Below are 19,772 nucleotides of genomic sequence, written 5' to 3'. Positions count from 1 at the left end.
GTGCCTTATTCTCACCTTATCCCTTTAGTTTGGTTTGTTCTAGTTTGGACTTCTGCTGATTAGAGGCTCAGTGTGGAGTAATTATTTGTACTCGGAGGCAGTACTGTTATTTTACCATTACTCAGTTATTTATAGGGATGATTTTGTAGATGCTCCTTTCCTTTTAATTTAATTCATAAAAGTTATTTTAAAAGAACAATTGTACCAGATTTCAGGCCCTCATTTTCTTGTTTTTTTGTTGATGTAATCTCATTTTCTGTCTAAAATGTAGTACCAGGGGGATTGTTCCATTCGGATTTCTGATTACTAGTAATAGCTACTTCTTTTTTAGTACCATCCTTTTTATATTTTACCATTTTTTTCTTGAAGTTCATGTGAAACACTCATTTTTAAGCCAATTCTTGGGCAAATATTTCAAAGAAATTGTAAAATGTTATATTTTTTAAGGAGTTCACCTTAAGGAAATGTTTACAATTTTGGTGTTATATTGGATTTGTGTATGTTTGCTATTGATGTACTCAGGTCACACTTGACATTCTTCCTATTCCTACAGAATCAAAATTCTGCTATAAGGAGGACATTTTCTTGAGAAAATTTAGAACAATTATTTTAAGCCAATTGCAATGTACATAGAAAAAGACCTTTTATTGTATTTTCATAAAAAAAAGAAGAATTCAAGAATAACAGTAAAAAAGTGCTATAGTATAATAGTGTTCTTGTGTACTAGTGTGTATTTGTGATTTTTACTATGACTTTACATATTCACAAATGTTATCTCTACCACTGTGTTACAATGTTACTTATCCTGATATTGTAGACCAGTAAAATAATTGTAAAAGATTAATCTGCATATAAATCTCAGGCTATTCTTTGAATAAATTATTGTGTTAAGTATTTTTTGTGTTAAATAGCCCTTTAAACTTCAGAAAATTAAAATAGCGGCTGCTATAATACATGTAAACAAATCCTTATGTTGTAGTAATTGTTTTGTTAGACTGAAGAAAGGAAATATAACTCAGTCAATACCTAAACATTGTACAGACATTTATGTTTTAAATAGCATATTACGTTCTTATATAGTATTAATAGATTTTGTAAATCAGATCTGAAAATTTCCAATAGGTTATATTTATGAAAAGTACAAGAAATCAGCATGATCTTTTTTAATTACAATTGACACCTCAAACACAATATATTTCTTGTTATAAAAGATTTTACAACTTTTGTTTAAATGTTAAACTAAGTTTAATAAGTTTATATTAAATATAAAAATATTTTCACATAAAGGGTTACTTACAAATAAAAAAAGTAATACTTTGAAAAGAAATAGGGTTAGATTACAAGTTGCATGCTAAATTTAGCGTGGGTCGGGATAAGCAATATCGTGACCATGCTAACTTGCGTACTGATTAGTAAATGGGTATGCACAAGCGCAAATAAAATTTGTACTCAGCGGGATAGCGCGAGTGAAGACCAGGCATAAAGTGTAAGCAGTAAAAAAAAAGTTGTACCAAGCACATTGTAAGTACAGGTGTACCTCGGAGATATGGTGGGTTCGGTTCCAGACCCCCCGGAATAAAGTGAATAGAGCAATAAAGTGAGTCACAATGATTTGTTTCTTTCCCAGTGCATATAAAAGATATGTTTACACTATACTGTAGTCTATTAAGTGTGCAATAGCATTATGTAAAATAAAAAGACCTTAATAAAAAATACTTTATTGCTAAAAAACGATCATCTGAGCCTTCAATGAGTCATAATCTTTTTGCTTGTGGTGTGTTTATATAGGAGTGTATATACTGTATATGTATTCAAGTGTATATATGCAATCATAAAAATTTTTTGTTAATTTACATAAACTGAGTTTCTCACTGAAATCATTTACATATTCCTTGTGCAATCATGACACAAATTATTGTAAAAGCTTCTCAGGGATCCCTTTTGTTCGGAAATAGCAGGCATGCATGGCTTTGCCATTGTTTTTTTGGTAATTAGAAGGCCACTAATTGCAGATGCATCCCACAATTCTTCAGGGAAGGAGTTAATTAGTTAGCTGGTAAAGGAAATAGTATAGTAATGTAGGTATTACTCTCCTACCTGACACCTCTCACCACCCTGATCTTTCCCAAATAGCCCCCCCCCCCCCCACGCTCATTGCGACCATCTTAGGTACTGGCAGACAGTCTGAAGTATGCAGTTTAGGGCTTTTTTATTTTTTATAAATGTTTTTCCTGCAGTGTAGCGGTCTGCCAGTACCCAATTATTATTTTTTTATTTATATTTTTTTAAGTTATTTATAATTTCTTTTTTTTCTGTAGTGTAGTGGTACCCCCTCCCTGTGATTGTTATTTAAGGCCCCCATCCCAACCTTTTTCTGTAGTGCAGCGCCCCATCCCTTCCTCTCCCTTAAAAATGGGCTATGTACCACATGACATAGATCTACGTAATTTAGGTGCAAGGAGTTAAACTTAAAAATTTATATTTATTCAATTTTAATAATTTTTAAATGTAAATAAAAACACAGTAAAGTTTACTTCCATCTGTGTTTGTGCGCGAGCGAAAGAATAAAATAGTGCGCAACTTTAATCTGGCTTTAAGACAATTAGGTATTACAACTGGGTTTGGTTCTGAGGGTCTGATGATTTAAACTTCGCAAGATCAGAAGTGGTTTTTCTTGACGACCCTTGCAGAGGCTGCCCTGATGGAATTATCATAAAAAGGGGCAGTCCCTGTGAGTGCCGAGAGGTCTCCTATTAAAAGTAATGGAGCTCGGGGGGCGGAGCCAACTATCGAGGTAGCAGGACGTGTTTTCTGTAGCTCTGAGCTCTCAGCTATAATTTCCTAGATTAATTTGCATTAAAAGAGCTCAAACTTATACTAAGGCTCAGGGAAACATAAGTTTTAATAGTCCTAAATATAGGGAAACCGAAAATACTTTATTTTTGGACCATAATATTGATACCTCCTTTTAAACCTTGCCACGTGTAACTACAGCACTCATACTTGAATAACTCTGCTGACATGGAAGCTCTGGAAGCCTGGGAACAACACACCCAACAACTCTTGGAGAGACATTACCGAAGTATGAAGGAAGATATACAATTACTATTCTCTGCTTATACATCGCCGCTGAATCTTGCAGCTGAGCGATCTGATCTAGTCCAGAACAACGAGTCCTCTACTACTTTCGCATCTGGAGATCAGGAAACCCCGGAGCTCTCCTCTCACAGACTCACACTGAATCGAGAGGGCGACGGTCTGGGCCAAACCTCAGCTCGGTGTACTCCGATAACCATACCTGCAGAGATGGAGGCTGCCGTGAAATCGCAATTTAATTCTGGGCTCACATCTGAGGACACAAGTAGGAAAGCCTTACCTTACCATCAAGATTACCCAGTCCCGCTCCTAATGATGATGCCGGAACATAAGATACCCTTCCTACAGCAGTCGGAAATGCTAGGCTTAGCTGAGTATACATCATGCACGAAGGGTGCAGCATTGGAGCCGCAGCGATCTCCTATTAAAGAGATCGTACCTCTTCGGGATCTACATGGGCTGCTCAGGACTTCAATCTCAGTCGACATCTTACCTGTTATTGCAGGCACCTCCACCTCTCTCCAGCCGCCGCAGGGAACCTCGGAACATCCTAAGATTCTAAGATGGACCCCAGCCTCCCATCAGACGACAGCAGTTGGCCCTCATGTTGGAACTTCAGAGCCCTTCCATACCACTCCCCTCATGGCCACGGAGGTACCGGTTGCTAGAGACAAAGACTTGGGGACTATCTTCTGCTCATTTACTAAGAGCGTACTCACCCCCTTAGCTTACAAGTCCTGTTCTCTACACGATACGTTCTGGGCTTTAGCATACAAGGTACCATATGAGAATAGAAATGGTATCGGCTGATATATATCCTAGCCTATGTCAGAATATCCCAGTGTGATCATTTAGCTTTTTTACGGGGCTCTCAGTTTTGTCAGGTTATAGCACTATTGTTTACAGTTGTGGGTCTTTTGTTGAATTTTTCTTCTTTTACTTTTCTCCCTTACAAGTTATAACCTATAAACTGTCCCAAGTTAGCTGTCCAAGTTCATAAGTTGGAAAGAACATGGGTTGCAATTCTCTGGAGCAGAAGGTTGAACTCTCCCTCATTCCACTGCACACTTTTTTACACTCTCTATGTATGTTTATATGTATCTATACGTGCATCCATGTGTATCAATATATGTCTTTGTATATATATATAGGTTCACATCGAATTTTACATATAGGATTACTTTGTTCAACAGATAGAAGTGCTTATATGTGCAGTTTATTTTCTCTAAAGCGTTGTCCATACTCTCTCCCTAACTAAAAGGTGAGATAAGCTATGTTATTATAGGTTCTCTACTGTTTAATATTATATTTTGAATGTTGTAAGTCTGTAGTCGTCAAGCTAGCCTATATTTGCCCTATATTGCATCCCACTAGCCTATATTTGCCCTGTATCACATCATAGATGTAATTCTATTTGTCTATCTCACAATATGGGGGAAATTGCATTATCTAGCTAATAGCTACTACCTACATTTTTGTGTATATTATATGTCTACTTATTCTATTTACTACACATGAACGCAGTTATTTAGCTACAGTTCACTCCCTTTGTCTGCTATAAGACTTATATCTTATAAGAATACCTTCCTCTCTACATTAATCTCTTTTTTTCTATATAGACTGTAAGTTAGGCTTTCAGTTTGCCATATATTCTTCCATTTTGTTTTTTTGTTTTTTTTACATTTTACATACCGTCATATGCAACTATGGCCACATGCTATTGATATATCTATCTCCGGCAAAGTATTGCACTCCTCAATTGATATTTTGTGCTGATTTATCCTTTAGGATACTATATTATGCCCTCGCTATATATATCATAATTGCTATACTACATTATATCTTATACAAAATTACTAACTCCATTTTCCTCTTAACCCCTAGTATCGGAATACTTATGGAAAATTTGATTCAGCTATAATTCCATCTACATTCCTGAGACTACCACTATTATAGCCCAATGCTAATGGAAATAAAATCCCATAGGAACAGTCCCCCGGCTAACAACTCCCCTATATATTCCCCACACTTTCCTATTTTTCACACATATCATTGGCCCCACACCTGACTAAGCATTTGTGCCAGACTACCCTCAGTATATACTGGTATAATTTCCCATGGGTAATTCCTCTAGGGAACCACTCCAAAGGCTCTATTCGCAGATACATCTAGAACTCCCACAACCATCCCACATTCACATCTTTATAGGCTCCGCCCCCCCACTTTCCCCCTTTTAGAGCGGCTATGGTCCGCTGAACATCCCTTCCCCTAATTAAAACTACCATACTAACCCCCCTGTTACTTCAATCCCTTAGAACAAATACATTATTACTTGATCGCCATAATAATAGAGGGGCCTTTTTCAATACTCTTCAATTCAAAGGTTTCAAAAGAGGTTTAATACTTGTTAGTCCTAGCCATCCTTCTTCTTCACATAAGAACCCATCCCATCACTCCCACTTCACACAGCTTACTCCTCTAGATCCATATTCGTAGATATCCTTCCTTAACTATCTCCAGACATTACATGCCTCATATTGATCTTGTCACTATATCTGGTTAAGATCTTTATGTATACATATTTAGAAATGAGGACAATTGTCACTGCAATATTGCTACTTTAAAGCTTTAGATCAAACCTACTCTCTGTTGGGGAGCTGTGAAGTTGTACTATCTATATTTGATGTCATGTGGACGTATTTTGTGTTTATTGTATTTACTTATTACCTCAATAAAAAAATATTAAAAAAAAAAAAAAAAAAAAAAAGTAATGGAGCTCGCTGGAGAGGGAAACTTTGCTCTGTAGAGTGAAGTTAGCAGTAAGCAGAGGGTGCATTTTAAAAATTTAATCCGGCAGCCAATATAGATCACATTAAGCTGCTTTCTGCGTATAGCATCTTACATTATATATTTTCGTAGAAAGTGTTTTTGTATTAGGGTTATAAGTATTTTGATTGTTTTTTTAAAAAAGCTTGCCACCTTTTAGTTTGCAAGAAAAAAATGAGATCTGTTGTGCGAAAATCTTTAACGAATTATAGTTGGCTTAGAGAGACAATTTTATTTACACCCATTGAACACCTATGTTAAGCCCATTTTACAAAAAGACAACAATTACGTTTTGTATTTTGTACAAATTTCTGTGTGTTTTTTGTGCATCCAATGAGCTTTACACTGTGCATATTTAATATGATTTATTCCTGTGTAACTTCCATGCAAATTTTATGTCTTTAATAAAATATGATTTTTATTTTTTACGTTTTTGAATGCACCTTAACAATACTATTTTTTCCTGAGTAATTTTATGTGAATGGTTCAATTATTTGTTTTGTAAGATTTTTTTAAAAACGAAATTGATTGCGCACTTTTGTAATGTCTGCATCTCCTCCCCATCTAAAAATGCAGTATACGCCTCTTAGCGAGAAATCGTTTTTTCTTTAATATTCTTGTCAGCCCAGATACCTTTAGATCATCCGGCCCGCCGCCCTACGTGATAATATCAAAATATACAAAAGCCACCCCAATTGCCTCATGCGATTTTAATCTTCATGACAATTTTTATGAATAAAAGTAGTTTTAACTAAAAGTGCACTCTTCAGAAATCTGACCCAGTGATTGCTTGATCAGTGCATTAGCTCATTTATATGTGTCCCTTAATTGCCCACAACAGGTTAGGTGGGATACTGTAAACAGGCCTAAGATATCAGTAATTTTGGTGCGCATATTTAGATATCTGATTTCTGATTTTGCACGTTTTATTATAATAGTGGCGCATCCAGGGTGGACGTTTATTCACATGTTTGTATTCTTAGTTTACAAGTGTAGCCTCAAGAGAATGCTATTGTTGCCAAAGGAAACCAGCACGCAGCTCTCAAATCCAGGCGCCAGATCTCTTTTTAAGAAGGAAACTGGTATCCTGGTGGGTAGGTTTGTTAAGCCCTGGTTTAACCCTTTTAGTGCCAGGGGTTTGAGAAATGTTTCTACCACTGGAGGCCAGACATATTTTCAGGATTTGCATAAAGGGTGGAAAAAATGCATTTATGTTACTACTGACCTCCTTTCCCTGCAACTTGGTAGAGGTGACTAGTTTACTTTGTGCTATAGGCAAGGAAGGGGATAACAGTCCCATGGGCTTCTGTTTTCAGTGAAATAAAATGAAATATTTATTTATGTATTTTTCAAGATTTTTTTATGCCACCCCCTTTACTACAGCTTAGTCAGAACACTTACCATTTGCAATAGCAGGAACCTGCAGCTATAACCACTACTCTCCCCGCCTGGTATAATGGCATCAACAGGTACATCTTGGGACTCCCCACCAATCAGATCACTGCTACTAGGCATGGAAAGCGGAGGTTATAGCTGCAAGTTTCTTCTGTGGCAAGTAAAATGTGCACATCCAGGTGATGGGGCTGATCACATGCTGGGGCCCCCCATACCACTAGACCACCAGGGACCCTCCTGGATAAGTGTACTGGAGGGGTGATTTATAGCTGTTATACGGAGGGTATATAACAAAAAGATAAAAAGGGTCAACAAATATATCATTTTATTTTAACAGCGCATGCAGACAGTGGTTATCAGTGTTTTTCTGCCACATTTTAATTTGCAATGCTTGGGCCTGGAAGCCCACTTCCAGGGCATGTTATCTAACTTTGTTGGCACTCTAAGGGTTAATACCCTGCATGTATTAAATTATATTATCATCATTGAGCTTTGACACTGTCTACCCTATATAGAGAACTTGTGGGAAGTTCAAAAAAGGGACAGTAAAGGGACAGTCTAGTCCAAATATACTTTCATGATTCAGATAGGGCATGTAATTGTAAACAACTTTACAATTCACTTTTATCATTAATTTTGCTTTGTTCTCTTGGTATTCTTAGTTGAAAGCTAAACCTAGGAGGTTCATATGCTAATTTCTTAGACCTTGAAGGCCACCTCTTATATGAATGCATTTTGACAGTTTTTCACCACTAGTTCTTGTGTGTCATATAGATAACACTGTGCTCACGCGCTTTGAGTTACCTAGAAGTCAGCATTGATTGGCTAAAATACATGTCTGTCAAAAGAACTGAAATAATGGGCAGTTTGCAGAGGCTTAGATACAAGGTAATCAAAGAGGTAAAAAGTGTATTAATATAACTGTGTTGGTTTTGCAAATTTAGGGAATGGGTAATAAAGGGATTATCTATCTTTTAAAACAATAACAATTCTGGTGTAGACTGTCCCTTTAAAAAAATTGAGATTGTACTATAAAATGTTGAATTATTTGTAGGAAACAACTATGCAGCATACTTTTGTTGTTTATTTTGTCCCATTTTCTTGTAATTTAAGTCTAAAAATTGTTAGTCTTTTTCAATTTCTCTCAGTTTCTAAAAAGTAAATGGAACCACCATGTTGAAAGCTAGATTTCCCAGTATCTATTCCTTGTGCTGTAAACAATAAGGGACATTTATAAAATAGTCAATAAAAGAGAGTGTACAAATAAGAATATGTGGAAACCCTGTGAAATATTTACTAAAGGGACAGTAAAGTCAAAATGAAACTTTACTAATTCAGAGAGAGAATGCAATTTTAAATAACTTTACAGTTCACTTCTTTTATCAAATTTGCTTTGTAATGTTGTTTTCCTTTGTTGAAGAGTAAACTTGGCTAGCCACATAGGAGCTCAGGAGTGTGCACGTGTCTTTAACATTCTATTAAAGCAGTATTTTCAATGTATAACATTAGTTCAAATGTTTGTGTTGAACACAGTCCCTTAGAAAATCTTATCAAATTATTTATCTACAAATATTCCCATAAAGGTTAATGGTGAATTTGTATTTAATTATTTGATAATCTTTTCGAAAGGATTGTGATCGACACCATTGTTGCACACACTTATGCTATAGAGTGCTAAAGATACTCGCACACTTGTGAGCTCCTATGAGCCTACCTAGGTTTATTCTTCAATGAAGGATACCAAGAGAACACCACAAAATTGGTAATAGAAGTAAATTGGAAAGTTGTTTAAAATTGCATATTTATTTAATAAAAGTGTTATTTTGACTATACTGTACCTTTATCAATCCTATATTCCACTCAGCCTTGCTTGCACGTTCTCTTTAAGTGATAAGGGGAGCCTAGATATTAACATGGAACCCCCAAATACTTTATATAAATAAAAATACATTAGAAAAATGTAACTTTTACACTTATAGTAAAATGTAAGCAACTAGTATAATTGTAAAAGTATATCTACGTATTATTCTCAGGCTAATCTTTGCTTTAAATATATCATACATATAATTTATTTACTGTTTAATTTCCCTTTAAACCATGAATTAGGAGCTGCTCTTAGTCATTATAATCTTTACTCAAATCTTTTGTCTTATGGGGAGGAAACTTTTAAATATTGTGTGTGTGTGTGTATATATATATATATATATATATATATATATATATATATATATATATATATATATATATATTAGCATTTTCTTTCATTCACTTTCTACAGATCCTTTTTACATCGATCTTCAGATTATCTTTTCCTCTCCTGAGACTCCAACTACTTCACAATCCTATTCTCAGACCCTCTTCTGGTTCCCTCTCTCTAGTAATATAACATATGCATCTTGGTCAAGATTACTAATGGAAATAGCATCTTTTTTAATTGTCACAGAATGGAATTTACACTTCATCAAACACCAAAGTTGAGTATGAAGTGTTTGCACAGGAAACTGGATTGGAAAAGGGCCCAGTGATATTAAAACATTTATAGTTTAGACAGAGTGTGCAATTAAAAAAACAACAACGTTCCAACTTACTTCTACTATTAACTTGTCTTTGGTCTCTATCCTTTGTTAAAGAGTAAACCTAGGTAGACTCATAGAAGCTCAGATATGTGCATGTGCTTAAGTGGCCTTTGGCAGTAGCATGTGCAGCAGTGTTTAGAGCAATGTTATACATTGTTGCAAACACTGCTGCCATAGAGGGGTAAAGACTAGAGATGTGTAATTGTTTTCAGACTAATTCACATCGGTACCGAAAATCAGATTTTATCCGAATGAATGCACCAGTAAAATGTAAAGAAAACGAAAAAATACTGATGAAATTCATCAGTATTTATTATTTTCCTTTAAATAACTTTCAAAGGCTTAATACTTACCCTAATGCTCTATGGAGAGCGCACTAGCCCGATCCTCTTCTTGCCAAGTCCTTGACTGCGCTAACAGGTGGCTTAGCGAGCTCAGCGCCCTGGACTAGCACTAACTTTCTCTCCAGAGCGCGTTAAGGTAAGTATTGTAGCTACAGGTCAACTTTTCACCTGTAGGTTTAAAACATTTACATTTGTTTAACTAAAAAAAATGAATGTAAATGTTTAAAGAAAATTCGAAAACCGATTAGTGCAGGAAATGAATATTCAGAATGAAAATTTCATCTGAAATGAAAGTTCCTTCCCTGCACATCTCTAAACATATACACAATCCTAAGCGTCTATGGACCTGGGTCGGTTTTTTATTCATAACAAAATAAAAATAGAAGCAAATTTGATAATAAGAGTAATGTTTCATTTTGACTGTCTTTTTGAAGAGATACCTAGGTAGTGTGCATGTGTTTGGAACACTATATGGCAGGAAAAAGTGCTGCTCCCTAGTGGTCTTGCAAATCTATAGCATACTTGCAAAACTGCTGCTATAAAGTGCTACAGACTCCTTGTCTGGAATGAATTACATGACATGCTTTGTACAATAATATCTGTCCGCCAGTACTGATATAGAAGTTGCTCCTGTCAGACACAGACGATTTGATCATTTAGTTGAGAACAAACATACATTTTCTAAAAACTTCAATTAAAAAATATTCAAAAATATTTTAAAAACTTCAATAAAAAAACATTTAAAAAAAATGTTTTTTTTTTGTTTTTTTTTTCCTTCAGCGGTAACAGCCTTTATGACTCAAAATGTTGGTTTACATTTGTATCTAGGTAAGTAAATAAGCAAAACACCCTAATCTTGTATGACATCATTCAGCCTAATCTACTAGGGATATTTTTTTTTACCTAAGACTGACTAACATTATTATTTTAATCTATGTTTATTTATATAAATATTTTTGTATTATTCCCTGATAAAAGTTATGTTTTATTGAAGGGTGATTTATCCACCCCTTGAATTTGATGAATAATAATGTGCTATTAATTGTAGGTGATGTCATTCTGTAGTTTTCACTGGTTTGGTTTTGATTTGTGAAACACATACTGTTTATTATATCTTTAAAATTGCAACAAGGTGCCAAAAAGTGGAAATACAACAAAATATTCATCTACGTGTTTTAAAAAGATATTAAATTTACATTTTTTCTTTCATGATTCAGATAGAGCATGCAATTTTAAGCAACATTCTAGTTTACTCCTATTGTCAATTTTTCTTTGTTCTTCTGGTATCTTTATTTGAAAAAGTAGGAATGTAAGCTAAGGAGTCGGCCCATTTTTGGTTCAGTACCCTGGCTAGCGCTTGTTGATTGGTGGCTACATTTAGCTACCAATAAGCAAGTGCAACCCATGTTCTAAACCAAAAATGGGCCGTCTCTTAAGCTTACATTCCTTCTTTTCAAATAAAGATACCAAGAGAAGGAAGAAAAATTGATAATAGGAGTAAATTAGAATGTTGTTTAAAATTGCATGCTCTATCTGAATCATGAAAGTTTAATTTTGACTTTAGTGTCCCTTTAATGAAATCATTATTACTCACAAACGGCATCAGTTTTGCAAGAATGTTATCCATTTGTTAAAACACTAGATGGCAGCACTTTTTCCTGTCATGTATTTCCCCAGGCACCTATCTAGGTAATAAATGTAATCATAAAAGTAAATTGGAAACTTTTTTAAATTGTTTGCTCTGTCTAAATCACAAAATAAATGTTTTGGGTTTCAGTAATCAATAGATTTACGAACAAATCTTTGGTGCAGCCACAGGCAAACATATTTTAATTTCTCTTCTTGTCATGCTTTGAAACTTGTCCAAAAAATCTTAATACATTGCCCTTTGCTCTGGCTGGTGTCCAAATGTACTAAGACATAGTGGGAATGAGTTGGAAGATTGTGTCTAGGGCTTCATTTATGCTTCTAAGCTTTATGTATTGGAGAAAGACCAAGGGAATACCATGAAATTGCAAGTTTAAGATCAGACATATGAGAAAAGAAAAAAGTAGTCACATGGAAATTCCACAGTCCAAAATATATGCATTAAAGAAGAGAATCTCTGAGTCACAACTAAACCATAAAGCAAATCAAATGGATATAAACAAGGTAAGTTTTAATTTTTATAACTAATTAGGCATATTTCCCCAAGACTCAAATGACTTTAAAAAATTGACATGCTTTGCCTCTATTCTGAAAGCGTCTTGTGTTAAATTATGTTTGCATGATCCATTTTAACATGCGTGGTTTATTTCAATAGTATAATACTGGATATTGTTTTCACTGAATGAAAATAATTTGAAAAGAGAGGGACAAGAAATTTTCTGTGTTAGATAAAGGAGGAACGCTTATAGTAAACTAACAGCAGCAATGGAATATCTTCCCTTATTGAGCAACAAAAGTGTAAGCGGGGTAAGTGACATATACAAAATGTAATTGAATTAATTCACGAGAAACCATTTAGCAAATGCATTATATTACAAAGCTTTCTGTCATAGAATCATTGTGCTGGTTCATGCTGTAAATATGAATAGTGCTGCTTGTAAGATGATTCTTCTGTATTTTTGTTTTTAGAATTAATACTTGTAATCTAAATACTGGTAAGTAGACCTAAAGGGATGAACTTTAATTTATACTATGTGTTATATTTGTAATACTTATTTACAGTATCTGTTTTTATAAAGTAAAGTAAGTTGCTGGGTGTAGATATTTATATCATATGAATGATAATGGTTTCATACAATGTGTACGTTTGGATATATATAACATTTTAGATAGATATAAAAGAAATATTCACACTGCTGTTTCAAGGTAGCATATGTGCTCTGTATTCTGTCATTTACCATTTAATATTGTTCTCAATTATTTCTGCCATAAATATGCTATTTTTTATATTTCAATTGTTTCTAATTTTGGATTGAAATAACCAATAACCAAATATATATATATATATATATATATATATATATATATATATATATATATATATATATATATATATATATATATATATATATTATATATTGAAATACTAAATATGAAATATTGAATAAAATATTAATAATAATTATTAATAATTATTATAGATACAGTCAAATATACATATATACATATTCTATGTATTTTTAGAATATTTTAGAACATCTATAATATTTTTTTATATTATTCATTAATATTTTTAAATATTTTATATTAAATAAATAGATAATGCTCCTTAAGATAACTCATGTTGGGTTAGTGCACATGAAGAATTAATGTACTCCTTTTGAGTTATATGTGCAAACCCGTCAGGAGTACATCAATTCTTCATATATAGATGCATAGAAATATTTATTTAACATAAAAATAATATTTTTTTGTATGTGAAGAACATTAGAATGTGAAATATAAATATATAAAAATATTTAATATTAATTACTCCTTTCGGGTTAGCGAGCAAGTGTATTTTTCTTCTACACTCTCTATTCAAGTCTATGGGGCGAATGCATTAGCAAAGTGGCGATATCCGAAGTCCTTTCAACTTGTAATATGCGTACTAACCCGCATGCGCAAAAAGATTACTTCTAGCGATGTTTACACTTGACACACGTACACAGCAAAAGCACTAAATAGTGCATCACTTGTAATCTATCCCTTAGTGTTTTGATTATTTGATTTGTTACATTATATAGCTATAAAACAGAAAATCAGTGCACTTTTGAGGCGTCGATAGAAGCCGGTAGCCATTTATAGACATATTTATATCATACAATCATATTCTTATAGGTTCACAGTACATAGGTTGTATTAAGTAGCCTGATATCCGTTAGTTATTGCGAAACAGGTATAGCTAAATCTACAAACTTAACAGTACCTGAAAACCTAGTATCCTCACTGCTATTGCAAACAAAGGGGTTAATTGCATTGGGGGTTTGGGGTGCATGGCTGTTTAGGGGACATGATTGAGATTTGAGAATGAGTTTAAGGGTTTTGGATCAGGGTGATTAAAGGGTGAATTGTTTTTAAGGAGCTATTGCACTGGGGGGTCTCAAGTTGAATGGCTCTGTTTTAGTGCACTGCATAGGATTTAGACTTCATTCTTTTACCTAGTGATTTAGCACATATTCTCCAAATGTTAATAGTGGGGGATAAGACAGCCAGAAGCTACACTTTCCTGCAGAACATGTAGGTCTGCTCTTATTTTGACTCTCATACATGCTTCATAATAAAAATGAACCCCCATTTCATTCATTCTGGAGCCGACCCTGCCTTTGCTGCTGTTATATAACATATAAGTCATGGTGCAGAGTATAAGATCACTGGCACAGTGCCCCCCCCCCAACTGTCACTTGTGCAGAGGGTCTGACCATACAAATAAATATATAATAGGGAGGTGATAGTGCAGCAATATTATCACTGGTATAGTGTATTCCAAATACCTGTGTAAAGGAACAGACAATTCTCACAGCTGCCTTCCCTAGTGTGTACAAGGGGCTTATAGCCTCATATACAGTGTCTCCACCTGAATTGCGCAGATGGTCAGACCATACTCCCCTTCCTGGACACATACATACACAGCATGGAGTAGGAGTGTGACTGTCACCGATACCAGGCTGCCAAGGTTAAACCTCCACCCCCCCTACTACCTAGCCCCTCACCTTTTCTCACCGGATTTGGACTATGGAGAGGTTTTGAGAACTCCCAGACGCTTGGTTTTGGGTATTTTGTGTGCTTTACATCCTCCCGGAAGAGCTGATCTTTGACCACCTAACCCCTTTCCGGATGGCCCGGGCCCTGGAACACCCGCTGACATTTACACCAGGACGCTTCAGCGGCCCTTCCCCCCAGAGCTCCGATCTTTTGGGGAGGGCAAGAGGTGGGGTGATTGCCGAAGGGGAGCTTTCTTGGGAACCAGGGGTTCCGGACCCCCCTACAACTCCTATTTCCCCTTGGCCTTCCCGGTGTACATTTGATCACCCATAGCTCCGGCCCCCAGGCAGGGATCACATCGCTTTTTGGACTGTAGCATCTGGGGACCGAGGACTGTGCCACTCCCCCGGAATAGCCACCTCTTTACCACTGAACTCTATAAGACAATGGACACTATGGGGGGTGCCAGCCTGTCTGGAGGGGGAATGGCGGGAGATCTGTGTATCTGATAAGGCTCTTTATCTTGATCAGTTTGTGCAGAAAAGAAGTATTTTTCCACAATTAAGTTGTTATTTGTGTTCCACCTGAATACTAGCCTGTCTAGTCATTTGGGTGGGCTTTGCTATAATCACTTCCTCTGCTACGTAGCAGCGTGTTTTAGGTATAGGAGGGACCCTTTGGCGGAGCTACCCAGTCGGGGTGGACGGTATCCGTCACAGTCACCTAATGCAAAACTTTCTGCCTTACATGAAGCTTACCCCCCCACCACTGTACATTGCATGCTATGCATATTAGAGTCCAGAACTGCAGTGGCAAAATATTGAGAGTGAAATAGAGAACTACAAATTATAGAATGCTATGAAACTCACAGAATAGTATGTTTCTCCCTCAAAAACAGAGCTACATTCAGGGAGAATAAAAGGAAGAAAAAAAAAGGACATTCAATTTTTGTCTGCAATATTTACTCCAGGTGGGGAGGGGGTAAATGCCCCCTTACCCCTCCTATGGTCACCACTATTTACTTATTATGTATTGACTTGCATTTTAGCCAATTAGTGCTATGTCCTGCACAACTCCATGGGAGTAAGCGCAATGTTATCATATGGTACAGCTGATTAGAAGTGTCTTGTGAAAAGCTAACACAAATGCATTTGATAAGAGGCTGTCTGTAGTGGCTTAGAAAGAGGCAGAAATTTAGAGGTTGTGCAAAGCTGGGGAATAGGTAGTAAAGGCGTTATCAATCTTTTTAAGCAATAATAATTTTGGTGTAGACTGTCCCATTAAATGGACCCAGGAATTTCTATGCTTTCATGGCTTATAACACATTTCTTGCCAATTTGCAACAGCTTGCGAAAGATCCACATAAAATGAAATACTTTAAAAGCATTTAAAAATCTAATTGTGTTAGCAGACTTTGTATTGTTTTGTAGTCCAGGGACATACCCATTGAAAAGCCTCTTGAATTTGTTTTATCTTGTCTGCATTTCAATTGTCAATTAGATACAGATATTAATATCCTGCATATTTCAAACAAATTAATTTGCAATACATAGGTGATTTATGGTTCTGAATTCCACTACATACACTACAGCCTCTCTTGGAGGGAAGAAGGGTTGAAAAAGAACAATGTTCAGGTTAAAATGTTAAGAATATCATGCAAAATAAAAATAATTGTATTGCAAATCTTTTTCACTAAGTTTAATGTATGGGTAATTCAGTTTTGAGGCTAAGGCCCCTATTTATCAAGGTCTGGCGGACCTGATGCGACAGTGCGGATCAGGTCCGCCAGACCTCGCTGAATACGGCGAGCAATACGCTCAACGTATTCAGCATTGCACCAGCAGCCAGCAGGGAGGTGTCAATCAACCCGATCGTACTCGATCGGTTTGATTTCTGGCGATGTCTGTATACCTGCTCAGAGCAGGCGGACAGGTTATGGAGCAGCGGTCTTTGTGACCGCTGCTTCATAACTGCTGTTTCTGGCGAGCCTGCAGGCTTGCCAGAAACACAGGGCATCAAGCTCCATTCGGAGCTTGATAAATATGCCCCTAATTGTCCTTTAAGATACTTTTCTATTCAAAATACCAAATATGAAAAATGCGTGCATTTAATTTGCATATAAATATACATATTTTTTTTTCATAATATTAATTTAGGGCCAGATTACAAGTGTTGCGCTAACCATTACCGGCGAGCGAAAAGGGGTTTATCGTGGGTGATTGCACTCGTCGGGTTTATCGCTTGAATTACAAGTTGAAAGTAAACGCGATCGCTTGAGTGCAATTGAACTTAATGCTCATCAGGATAGTGCGTCCTCAGAGCTCTTGTTAACTTTTTTGAAAAGCAAAAAAGTGTCACAAAACCCATTAAAAAGTACAGTTGCACTTATAATGAACTAAAAGGTTATAAGGGCTCAAAGATATAAGGTCTTAGGTGTTAGAAAAAAACATCATTTATATATTACCTGATAAATTCCTTTCTTTCTTGTGATGAGTCCATGATCCATTACTCCTGTGAATTACCTTTCCTGCCACTAGGAGGAGGCAAATATTCCCGAACCTCAGAGCTCTATATAAACCCTCCCACCTCTATTGTAATCAGTCTGACGTATAGCTAAGCTGACATTGGTGAGAATGAAATAGAGCAAAATAAATAGAGGAAATGGGGAAAAAAGGATGTTCCAAAAATATTTAAAAAAGAATACAAAAAATCAGGGTGAGGTCTCATGGACTCTTATCATCATGAAAGAAAGGAATTTATCAGGTAAAATATAAATTATGTTTTCTTTCATATAGGTAATAAGAGTCCACAATCCATTACTCCTGGAAATTAATACCCAAGCTTTGGCAGAGGCCACGAGTAATGGAATAAACACCCAAAAATTAAGTCCTAGACAGAAACAACTGCCCAAAACACTTTCCTACCAAAAGCAGCTTCAGAAAAAGCAAAAACATCAAAATTGAAGAATTTAGTAAGGATGATCAAATACACTTAGAGAGAAATGCACTCACATGAACAAACAACCAGCTCAATACCATTGTTAGCCTGTTCTATGGTGATTTGCTACCTGGGTGCAACTTCTTTTAGCCCAGTATTGGTTTTCACAGAGTAGAACTTTCCTGTAGTGTATCAGTCTGATCCCACCTATAACTGTCAGTCCAGCATCGAAATACCAGGCAATTCCTTTCTGAACAAGGAACACAGCAACCCCATTTGATTGTTTTGGCCTTCATTGTGCCTCGTCAGTGAGGTGTAGCAGTATTCCTCTAAACACACTGAGCAAGGAGTCCACGTCTGGTTGCCCTTTTTTGCATAGGGAGACGAAATACACACAGAGAGAAATGCACTCACTGGAGTTCTATGGCAATTTACCACCTGGGTGCAACTTCTTTTAGCCCAGTATTGCTTTTCACAGAGTAGAACTTTCCTGTAGTATATCAGTCTGATACCACCTATTACGGTTAGTCCTGCGCAGAAATACCTGGCAATTCCTCTCTGAACAAGGAACACAGCAACCCCAGACGATCTTTTCGGCCTTTATTGGGCCTCGTCATTGAGGTGTAGCAGTATTCCTCTAAGCACACTGAGCAAGGAGTCCACGTCTGGTTGCCCCTTTTTCCCATAGGGAAACTAAATACACACAGAGAGAAATGCATTCACAGGAATGAACAACCAGTTCAATACCATTGTTAGCCTGTTCTATGGTGATTTAGCACCTGGGTGCAACTTCTTTTAGCCCAGTATTGCTTTTCACAGAGTAGAACTTTCCTGTATTATATCAGTATGATCCCGCCTATTACGGTCAGTCCAGCGCCAAAATACCAGGCAATTCCTCTCTGAACAAGGAACACAGCAACCCCAGATGATCGTTTCTGCCTTCATTGGGCCTCGTCAGTGAGGTGTAGCAGTATTCCTCTAAGCACACTGAGCAAGGAGTCCACGTCTGGTTGCCCCTTTTCCCATAGGGAGACTAAATACACACAGAGAGAAATTCACTCACAGGAACGAACAACCACCTCAGTACCATTGTTAGCCTGTTCTATGGCGATTTACCACCTGGGTGCAACTTCTTTTAGCCCAGTATTACTTTTCACAGAGTAGAACTTTCCTGTAGTATATCAGTCTGATTCCACCTATTACGGTCAGTCCAGCGCAGAAATACCAGGCAATTCCTCTCTGAACAAGGAACACAGCAACCCCAGATGATCAAATAGTTGCCCTGCAAATTTTTTCCACAGAAGCCTCATTCTAGAATGCCCAGGAAGTGGCTATAGGGCGAGTAGAATGAGCCGTGATACGCTTAGGAGATTGAACTGCTTCTACATAAACCATATGGATTAATAGCTTAATCCAAGAAGCCAGAGCAACAGAAGATGCCTTCTGCCTCTTGCGCTTATATGAAAAAGAACAGACAAATAAGGAATTAGTCTAATATTTCAAAATAATATTTCAAAGCCCTGACATCATCCCAATTATTAAGTAGTCTCTCTGAAGAATTCTTGGATCAGGAAAAAGAGAAGGAAACACAATTTCCCAACTAATGTTTGTCAGAAGAAACAACCTTAGACAAAAAATCATAATCTAGTCCACAAGACAGCTTAATACTTCTGAAAAATAAGATAAGGAGGATCACAAGAAAGAGCAGACAAATCAGACACTCTTCTAGCAGAAGAAAAAAGCCAAAAAGAACAAACCTTAACACCCACTTTATGCAAAGGTTCAAAAGGAGGTGATTGTAAAACCTCTAGAACCAAAATAAGATTCAAAAGAGGAGAAAAGGGTTAAATCATAGACTTTATTTTAGATAATGTCTGAACAAAACTATACACATCTAGAAGATAAGCAATTTTCCTATGGAAAAGAG

The 19,772-nt window shown here is 36.2% G+C and overlaps 1 protein-coding gene across 2 annotated transcripts in view; it reads left to right on the top strand.

The window, feature by feature from the left end:
• The first annotated feature begins 12,576 nt into the window (after nucleotides 1-12,576).
• The window catches only part of LOC128649041 (solute carrier family 2, facilitated glucose transporter member 11-like), a 296,154-nt gene continuing 288,958 nt past the window's right edge, over nucleotides 12,577-19,772 (top strand). For both annotated transcript variants that reach the window (XM_053702080.1, XM_053702079.1), the window contains exon 1: nucleotides 12,577-12,691. Coding sequence is in view for 1 of the 2 variants with exons in the window: in XM_053702079.1 (XP_053558054.1) it covers nucleotides 12,650-12,691 (42 nt within the window). In the remaining variant the exon portion in view is untranslated. The remainder of the gene's footprint in view (nucleotides 12,692-19,772) is intronic.

This window comes from Bombina bombina, chromosome 2, assembly GCF_027579735.1.
Source record: "Bombina bombina isolate aBomBom1 chromosome 2, aBomBom1.pri, whole genome shotgun sequence".
Taxonomy (NCBI): domain Eukaryota; kingdom Metazoa; phylum Chordata; class Amphibia; order Anura; family Bombinatoridae; genus Bombina; species Bombina bombina.
Note: the sequence above shows the minus strand (reverse complement) of the source record. Positions and strands in the feature narration are given on the sequence as shown.